Raw genomic sequence first — 10,462 nt, 5'->3', positions numbered from 1 at the left:
TTCTCTCTCTCTCTCTCTCTCTCTCATAACAGAAGATAGGAGAAAGAAAAGGTCCAGAGCACTGATATTTTTAGCTAGTGCCTGTTGTCAGTATATTTGAGAGATCAGAATGAATAGCCTCATTATCACTCCAGGTCTGCTGCTACCTGCACAATTAATAGATTATATTCACACCAGCAAAGCTGAGTGGCAGTTGACCCATTTTGCAAACACAAATACTTGTACTGAACATCACATAGAGAAAGATACAGACTATAGGATGAACATTTTAGTTAGGGAGTCTTTAATATTATAAGCCAGATGAACAAAGTGAGTGATCTCAAAAATATCTGATGAAATTTTGCTTTTTCATATGCCACATTTCCTTAAAGAAATTTGGTTTTCATATAGCAAAATAGGAAGCTAAAAGGTCTTTAAAAATATTCTGTGCATCTGTAGAAAATTTACTGCTTCAAGCTAGTTCAGAATATACCTGAGAAATGGCATAGGAGCTCCTCATTGTAACAGAGATATGCCCAAAAATGGACTAAGACTATTGTGAGTAATACTTAATACTGTTTTGATTTGCAAATTTCCCAACAAAACCAGTTTGCTAATGGCAGATTACAGGAATTTGGGTAAATATAAGCTTCTCTTCACAAAAATTGGATTTTCATGGCCATGAAAATGGAAATGGAGTTGTATTTTTTATACTCCAAAAGAGGTTTTCCTCATCCTATGACAGACTATGGCTTTGTTACTGAAGTGATATATGATTGATTACAGTGATTTCACATGTCGTCAATATATAATTTCCTCTCTTTAATTTATAATTCTAATTAAATGCTCGAATGGAAACCAAGCTGAATGTGTATGGCTACTTCTTGCATGGCAATCTGTAGAAACACAAGCATTTGTAAAAAATTTGATTTTGTGTAATTCTAGGAGAGAGCTCAAATATCTCTCTCTCTGTGCTCTCAGCAAATGAGAATTAGATGTGTACGTGCTTGCAGGAGATGGATTTAAGACATAATCCTCTTCTCACTGTACCCTACTAGTCAATTTAGACAGCTCTTGCTCTTTGAGCTGACTTCTGTGGATCCTTTTCTCAGGCACATAACTCTCCCCTCATATTTTTTAAGAGCCTGTCATTTAACATGACGTCTGTGAATTTCACTAAGCATCTGAGTTCTTCAGCTAAGGCACTGAATCAATGACTGCAGCAAGTCCATTTCCTTCAGCTGTTCAGCTACAAAATGACCAACACTTGCTCCTAAGCATGGTGGCTTCAAATGATGCAGGAACTTAGATCTGTCTTGTTTGCTATCACAGAATCATAGAATGGTTTGCTCTTGGAAGGGACATTAAAGACCTTATACTTCCAAATCCCCTACTTTGGACGGGGACAGCTTCCAGTAGATCAGATTGCTCAGAGTCCCATCCAACCTAGCCTTGAACACTTCCCAGAATGGGGCATCTGCAACTTCTCTGGGCAGCCTGTTCTAGTGCCTCACCACCCTCACAGTAAAGAATTTCTTCCTAATGTCCAATTTAAATCTACTCTTCCCCAGGGTAAATATATGTGAATATATATACATATGTGCATGCTTACAACTCAGCCCTAGGGAGGTCACATGGGGGGTGCTGTATCCAGTTCTGGCCTCCTCAGTACAAGAGAGACATGGAGCTCCTGGAGCAGGTCCAACAGAGGACAACAAAAGTGATTAAGGGACTGGAGCATCTCTCTTATGAGGAAAAGCTGAGAGAGCTAGGCAAGTGTTTAATGATCTCATAGTTCCTGTATTTTATTTGATTATGTTGGCATTCAATACCATTTTTTAAACTAGTGTGGTTATGTCCTGTGTTTGGAGAAAAATTTAAGTAATTTCCTAGATTTTTAAACGCAGCTACCTGGTAAAGCCTGAATGTTTAATTTCTGTGCTTTCAGTGACACCATGAACTTAGTAAGTCAAATGATTTTGAGAAATGGATGAACATGAAAGGAGGAATAAATCAAAAATTAAATGGAAATTGTGCTAATCACTGCAACATGTATTTTCTGGAATCACAGATAACACTAGTTGCCATGACTCACAAAGCCATCAGCTAGTTTCTTCACCATCCATCATCCCATATAGGCACTTGTTGCCACGTATTTTGGCCACATGTAGTTAACAATGATGCACAAATATCTGGCAAAACCAGATAAGTAATTAATTTTAGCAGACAAATAAGCGTATACTGAAATACATTGTCTGTTTTGGGATGACATCTGCTTTTTGAGACTGTTTTTTAGAACAAAATGTATGCCATTCTGTGCAATAGGCACTGTAAAAGACTGACAATTCTGTTTATCTGTACTCAGCATGTTGCACTGAATGAGCAGGACCCTTTCCATATTAGAATTCCCATCAAGGCATTCAGTCCTTTCTTGTAAAATATGCTTCAAATAATTGAATATTCATTACTCAATTTGTTATAATGTAAGGATTTTGTGTTTGGTTGGTTGGTTGGTTGGTTTGTTGATTGGTTTTTAAGTGAGCCAAGATATTTAGTTGAGCTCTAAACCCAGAACCATCACAGAAAGCATTTTACCAGACTTGGCTGGTCCTATACAGGTAACAGTGTCCATACATACTTGTAAGAACTGTTATTTCTGTAGCATAGCTGTATCAGTTACTAGAAGAAAAGGAGACATAGTAACAAGTGGTTTTCTGCCGGTCTGAGTGTCCTTTTTATTTGTAAATTAGAATTAATCCTGTGTATGGTACAGCTGACAACAGGCAAAACCTCTCACTTGTAGTAGAGGGCTATGGAATACCGGGAAGTATGCAAACCTCACAGTGCCAGAACAGCTCCAAACAGAAATAGGTCAGTGTATATCCTGCTGCAAGGCAGCAACAAAGCTGCATTGCTAAAGTGATTGCTAAAGTGATTCCTGACTGTTTGATTTGGTCTGTGCTTATTGCAGTCTTTGGAGAAACTCAATGAAGTCTGTTTTGGCAAAAGATTCTCAGAGTTGTGGTTTTGTTAATGACACGGGAATTTCATTTAGCTCTGGAAATTACCTAGTTTGTTTAAAACTAGCATTGCATAGATCATATAATCTATTTGTCTAATTAAGGGTATTATGCCCTGCATATCAGGACACAATCAGATGATCACCTGGTGTTACTCTTATGGCCAAATTAACTAGCAGATTATGCTGTCATTATTGTCAGTTATTAGCAGTACTGCTAATAATACACATCACGATAAAATTATTCCTAAAATTACTGGTATCCACAGGCTACTCTCTTTGGCTGCCTGCTGAATCTCTGCATCTAATTTTAGAGTAACTAGCTTTGTTTCTTTTTGCTGTAGCAAATACTAAACAGACATTATTTGCTGGAAATTTGTCTTGACTTAATGAGTAAGTTTCATAAGTACTGGTATGTGTCTTAATATTTCTGCTATGATAATGCTCATCAAAATACTAGCTGCACCGCTAGCTGGGGACAGGCTGCTGAAAAGAAACTGTCACTTTTTTTTCTAAACAGTGAGTTTTTGGCTTTTCTCCTATAGCCATCCAGTATTTTTAGGTTTAAAAAATGCAGGCAAAACTGCTCCTTCTCCTTTCACCTCTTTTTTCCTCAACAAAAAAATCAGTCAAAACAAAACAATCATAAAGGATGTTTTCTGTTTGTCACCTGCAGGGAATTTATCTGTCAATTGAAATAGATTTTTTACACTGGCTGTTACAGGTATGGGAATGCTGGTTAGTACTGTGAGGGACTGTTTAGATGCTTAATCTCTTGAGAAGCTCTATCACTCTATCTGACTTCAGTGAGGAAAACAAAATTCAGGCCATGATCTGCTTAGGAACTTTGTGTTTTATAATTGTTTACTGGAGATCCTGAGAAAGATTTATGAAAACTAATCCAGACTGTAACTGTACTAATTGTACCAGATTCACTAGGACAAGAGAGTGGATATGTGTTTACCCTCTCAGAATTTTACCTTCCCTAAAAGATAACTCCAAACTCTTTCCTTTTTTTTAAAAAAAAAAAAAAAAAAAAGTCCAAACATTTGTTTCATCATTAACCATCCTTAGGTGCAGAGGCAAACTTCAAGATACATATGCTAATTGTAAAAAATAATTACCTTCATTTATTTTAGTCTTTCTCTCTCTTCTTTTGTTTTTTATACATGAGGTTAGCTGTGAAGCTCTCCATGTACACCCCAGCCACCCCTCTTCTGCTCCTTTGCCCCTACATGAAATAAAACTTCCCAGGCAAATGCTGGGGCATAATTTTTCAGCAACACTCAAGCCCTCAGACCTCAGCAAGTTCAGGTGTTGCACTGGGTGTGAGGTTTGGAAATTCACATGTTAGTCCAAGTATTTTCTTATTCTGAAAGGAAGACCTTTTGTGGTGTTTGACTTGAACATCATTATTATTCAGACTAGCTACAGTGCCAGTTCAACAACTTACATATCCATAGGAAATGTGATATTTTGCTGCAACATTCTTCAGTGCATCTGCTGGCACCTAACCTACTGACTAAAAGAAAAATCTACTGGATTGAAAATAGTATACTGTTTTTTCCCTTAGGAAATACAGAGCCTATGGTTCTGTAGATTTTTCTCTTTATTATTTTCTTGATGTCATAAGCATCCTGTTTCTTGGGATAGTACATGAGTCAGAACTATTTTCCTAGCCTTTGCAAACAGGCAGATTGCCGAGGCTGTCTTGGTTACACTAAGGAAAAAGGGGAGTAGCTGGAATTCTGTGTTTCACTAGTGGTCACAGCTCAGAAACAAACCTCTGTAGGCTGCCCGAGCCAGCTAAGTTAGAAGAGTCCTGCTGCTGCTGAAAATATACCCCAGAGCTCAGAAACACCAATTGTCTGACCCAGCAGTGAACAGAGCATGAAAGTTAACACATATACATTGTTCTTCCTCTGATGCTCTCTCTGACCCAATCACTCTTTACAGAAACAATGTGCTTCATCTTCGATACTTTACAAAGTAAGTAACCAAGTGGTGAAACTCATGAACAGCTTTAGGTTTTGGTGTTTTATTGTTTTGTTTTGGGGCTTTTTATACAGAAAGGTGTTTTCTTCTCTTTTTTTTTTTTTTATGTTTGTTTTCCCCCTCCCATTTCTGTTGCATTTAAGTGGTAGAACCTTTTCACTAGTCATATATAGTATCAAATATTGTAAAGCAAAATAAATTTTAGAAGTGCTAAATATGATATCAAAGCTATGCATTTGATTCTATTACGAGATTAAACATGCTACTGTGGATCTCAGGGTGCCATTAAAAATATTTTCCATAGAAAGAATGCAATTTTTTGCCATTGTAATAAAGGGGATCCTGAAGTATATTCAGCGCACACTTCTGTAAGAGATAAAACAGTTTTCATTTCAACAACCACTCCTTTCCTCAAAATTGCAGCCTAACTTGCAAAGGTTGGTTTAACTTGTACAATCAAATCATTCTATATATGTTGTATATTATATATCATTCTATATATTTTAATATATAATCATTCTATATATTTTAATCATAAATACCTTTTTCTTAAATTTGCAGTTCTTGATTGGTAAAGTACATCTGAAGAACAGAGCAATGGTACTTTCATCTGTCTGAATAAGTGGAAAATTCTCACAGTCTCCATCAACTTTCTGCCATAACAGCCATTTGGAAACTGTCTAAAGAAATTAAAAAGTGGAACTGCTCAGGAAGTGTGAGACTGCAGTGATCCTTTCCATCCTTATGCAGCCATTTTCTCTGTTCCCCATTCTGTACTTTACATTAACATCTACCATAAAGCATGATGTTGGCTTAAGTATTGGTAGGTCTCACTGCTTTGTGAATTGCAACACTGTAAACCAGCAGTCTCATAAAGAGTGTGGTGTTCAGAAAAATGAGGAAGCTATAATCCTCATATAGCTTTTACTGCATCTTTCATTTGGGTTTTTAGGGAAAATCAGTGAAAGTGCTAATCAGAGATTCAAAAGCTGACTCAGGTCCTAACATCTTGTAGATCTTTAACAAAGTAGAAAGATGAAAGAAAAGATAGGTCTTTTTAAGTGTGTTACAACTGACTCTTTTATGGGAATCTGGTTTTATACCAGTATTATGACAGAAGAGAGACTGTTATGAAGCCCAGTGTTGAATAGTTACCCTCCCAATATTCTCTGATACTGCTTTTGGATGACCAAAGCTGGCATCATGATCCATTAGAAGAGGACACTGTGCATGCAGTGTATCAAAAGAGACTAGAAAACAGACTTTATATCATTGTGCTGGTTCGGGCTGAAGTGGAGTGAGCCCCATACCAGCCACGGTGAAGAAAGTTATATTTAGGATTTGTGCAGAACACAGGGTTGATAATGTAGAGATGTTTTTGTTGTTGCTGAGCAGAGCTTACACAGAGCCAAGGCCTTTGCTGCTTTCTCTGTACTGCCATGCTGGCAAGGAAGTTGGGCCTGCATGGGAGACTGGGAGGAGACACAGCTGGTTCAGGTGACCCAAACTGACCAAAGGGATATTCCATATCATATGACATCATGGTCAGTACATAAAGTGGGAAGAAGAAGGAGGAAGGTGGGGCATCTGGAGTGATGGCATTTTTCTTCCCAAGGAACCATTACACGTGATGGGCCCTGCTCTCCTGGAGATGGCTGAACACCTCCTGTCTGTGAGAAGCAGTGCATTAACTCCTTGTTTTGCTTTGCTTGTGTGTGCAGTTTTTGCTTTCTCTATTAAACTGTCTTTATCTCAACCCATGAGCTTTTCTAGCTTTTACCTTTCTGATTATCTCTCCCATCCCATTGGTGAGGGAGTGTGTGAGTGGCCGCATGGTTCTTGGTTGCTCACTGGAGTTAAACCACAGCAACTAGCAGTCTTTAATCAAGCTGAGACAGTATGGCATTTGGTTGAAATAAGACTGTACTTTATTTAAAAGCTTTTAAAAAGCAAGTATTAGAACATACAGTTTAGAATTTTAAAATTTCTCCTATACTTTATGCTCATAAAATAATGATCTCTGGAAGTCATTAAAAAGAGTAAGGAAGCTATTTGTTAGACAACATGCAATGACATAAAGTGCTGTAATAATTCTTTTTATGCTATATAAACAATTATCCCCATTAAGTGTGCAGATTTTTTCTGCCTATTGTTGAACTGCTACTAAATATTTCACAAAATTTGTTTTGTCTTCAGAATTTGACATGCCAAACAGCCAGATTAACAAATGAAAGAGCATCATAGATTATGACCAAAAAAAATCTCAGCAGCAATGTTTTGTTTGGAAGTCTTTCTTCTGCTTCAGTTTATTTCATTTTATGTTCCATTAGGAAGATCCTCTGCAGAAGAGCTGTTTTTTCCTTCCAACCACTGTCAAGTCTTCACTTATTAAAATATATAAGAATATTCAGAAGTATATATAAAATGTAAACTAAATTTAAAAAATGTTATTGCCATATTTTCTCTCTCCAGACACAACATCTTTATATATTGAGTCATTTTTGCCATGTTTCATACCACGTATTATTCATGTTCATTTAGTATTAAGAAAAAAGTATCAGATTCAGTACTTATATACCAAAGTTAAGGTAAAACAGATTTCAGTCATGTTCTGCAGCTTATTTACTTAGCTATTTGTCTCAAGAAGTAAAAAGTGGTTAGTGAATAATAATGATCAAGTTAGTAAATATACAAGACATATCTGAATACAAGTATCAAATATATAAAACGTTATTCTGGATAACTACATAAAAATACTGGTAATTAAACTTATTGTTTTCTCATACAATAGCTTGTATAGACTGTCCCTTAGTAGCTTTTTTGTTTGCTTCATTAAAGCTTCATTTTCCCAGATAAGATCATCTCATGTACTTCTTTGGTTAACAAGACATATGCTTTCTTAGAATTATCTAGAAAATACAGAGGATCAGTAATTTGGATTAAAAAGTATTAAGAAAAAAGTATCAGATTCAGTACTTATATACCAAAGTTAAGGTAAAACAGATTTCAGTCATGTTCTGCAGCTTATTTACTTAGCTATTTGTCTCAAGAAGTAAAAAGTGGTTAGTGAATAATAATGATCAAGTTAGTAAATATACAAGACATATCTGAATACAAGTATCAAATATATAAAACGTTATTCTGGATAACTACATAAAAATACTGGTAATTAAACTTATTGTTTTCTCATACAATAGCTTGTATAGACTGTCCCTTAGTAGCTTTTTTGTTTGCTTCATTAAAGCTTCATTTTCCCAGATAAGATCATCTCATGTACTTCTTTGGTTAACAAGACATATGCTTTCTTAGAATTATCTAGAAAATACAGAGGATCAGTAATTGTAGATGGATTAAAACCTTCATCCACAAGTCGAAATTTTTGCTGTTTGAATGTTCCAGTGATTTCCATTTTCTCCTGTAGAAGAGAGAAAGATATATTATTCAAAAGAGAAGCTTCTTTTCTTTGGCTCACATTCACACTTCTTTTTCAAAATCTTGCTTGATACAGGGTTAATACTGTTTATTCTCATTACACTGTAAAACTAGAACTTGTGTGCTGCTACAGACCATTACAAGGAGACATAGTGGACAAGTTAGACCCTGTTGCTTTCTGCATCCCTGTGCAGTGGATCATCAGTGGTGTGGTCCCAGCCTGCCTGAGACAATCAGTCTTCACTGGAGCACATTAGAAAACTGTCATTATCACCTCCTTAATGATAAAACTCAGGAAATTCTCTGTATGTTTTATTGCTGTCCCCTTAAAAAGGGGGTTGAAAGAATCACGTACTATATCAGCCATACTCATATTCAGCCAGGTCCAAATGAAGCCAAATCTCTACTACGTATTTTATGTTTTCAGGCTGCTCTTCAGTGCCACAGTGTCCCTTGGAAAAGCAGTGGGAGGCACCCCTAGTGAGACTCTCTTCTATATTCTCCCTACCTCTACTCAGCCCAACTTTACGACCTCTCTCCATCATCTTCTTTTCTGTCTTTATATTTTAATATATATGCAAACAATCTCTGAAAATGAAAAATTAATTATTATGTCCAACAAAAACTTTAAAAAGTCATTGTATCTACTCCAGGTATATCTCCAGATAGTATCTACCTGCTCTGGTTGGTCTAAGAAACATTCTGACATCTTCTAGGGTATTATTATATGTCAGATCAGCTGAATAAATTTTTTTTAATGTATTTGCCTTTAAATTCCCCCAGTACCATCTTTCTTGGTTAACAACAACTGTACCAATAACAATTCATCTGTAATGCAGGCATTTAAATTTTAATCAAAATTCCAGGTATTAGCACTACATCCAAGATTCAGATTTCTTCTGCACAGCATAAAGGCTTCTTAGTACATCTGTACAGCAGAAAAACTAGACTAGGTTCTCAACATATCATAAACTGACTACTGCAACATTCTCAAGTCTAATCTTGCTTGCTCATATCAGAATGTTGCTGTTAAAAGGCATCTTCCTGAATATGAGATAGATAGATAGATAGACAGACAGACAGACAGAAGGACATAGATTTCAATTTCAAGGTCCTTCACAGACTTTTCCTTTCCTCCTTTATTCTGCATCAGTATTCAACCTCTGGTTGGTCCAGTGAATCAACTTCCATAACTTCTTTCTTTAAACAATGATTACTTCTTTCATCTGCTCCTCAGAGTTAGGAGACTCCTTCATAACACATTCAAAAACTTTTTTCTGTTTGCCTTTGGTCATCAGACTTCAATTATTATGATTATCAGTACTGGATGCTTTCTATACTCTACCATTTTTTCTAGCCCTATGTATTATTTTTACATTTTTAAGGATTCACTATTTTTTCCCCAAGCTGGACAGTTACTAGAGCAAAGTAATACACAAATAGGGATGACTTTGATGATTACAGTGATGGCAACATTTTGAATTCACCTTTTCAATTTACCTACTGTTTTTTCAAAGGCTTTAACTTTTGTCATTACACAGAAAATAACATTTGATTTATTGTGCACAGTCAGTACCTCCTGCTTTAGCTCTACTTCTCTCTTCTCTCATTTCCACTGAATAAAATGGATTTTAGATTATTTTCTCCAGAAGCAATTGTTCACATTTTTTTAATCTGAATCTTTTTGTTTCACCATGTTCATGCTTCTAATCTCCCTAAATCCTTTTGTATGATCTCTGTCCTTACTCACTCACACGATTTCTCCCATTTAGACATAATCTGCAAATTTATTGACTTTTCCTGTAATCCCTTTCCCAGGACTACATTAATGAAGACAGCAAATTGGACCAGGTCTAAAACTAATCAAGTGACACATGAACAAACACTTTCTGTTATTCAGAAATCTCTGTGTTTAAATGATGTAGAGGTTTGAATGCACAGTGTAATAATGCAGCTTACCTGGACTCTTAAGAACAGGGGACAAGCATAACTCGGTAGATAGGTCACTACTTGTTTATACATTTGCTCCAAGTCTAA

General features: G+C 36.1%; 1 protein-coding gene across 1 annotated transcript in view; it reads right to left on the bottom strand.

Annotated features, from left to right (window-relative positions):
* Positions 1-8,231: 8,231 nt before the first annotated feature.
* Positions 8,232-10,462, bottom strand: part of LOC103799899 (long-chain fatty acid transport protein 6-like) — a 38,799-nt gene continuing 36,568 nt past the window's right edge. The window contains 2 exon segments of the mRNA XM_009072252.1: positions 8,232-8,408; positions 10,385-10,458. Of these exon segments, the coding sequence (XP_009070500.1) occupies positions 8,232-8,408; positions 10,385-10,458 (251 nt within the window).

The sequence above is a fragment of the Acanthisitta chloris genome, unplaced genomic scaffold (genome assembly GCF_000695815.1).
Source record: "Acanthisitta chloris isolate BGI_N310 unplaced genomic scaffold, ASM69581v1 scaffold16373, whole genome shotgun sequence".
NCBI lineage: Eukaryota > Metazoa > Chordata > Aves > Passeriformes > Acanthisittidae > Acanthisitta > Acanthisitta chloris.
This window is presented reverse-complemented; position numbering and strand designations above follow the sequence as displayed.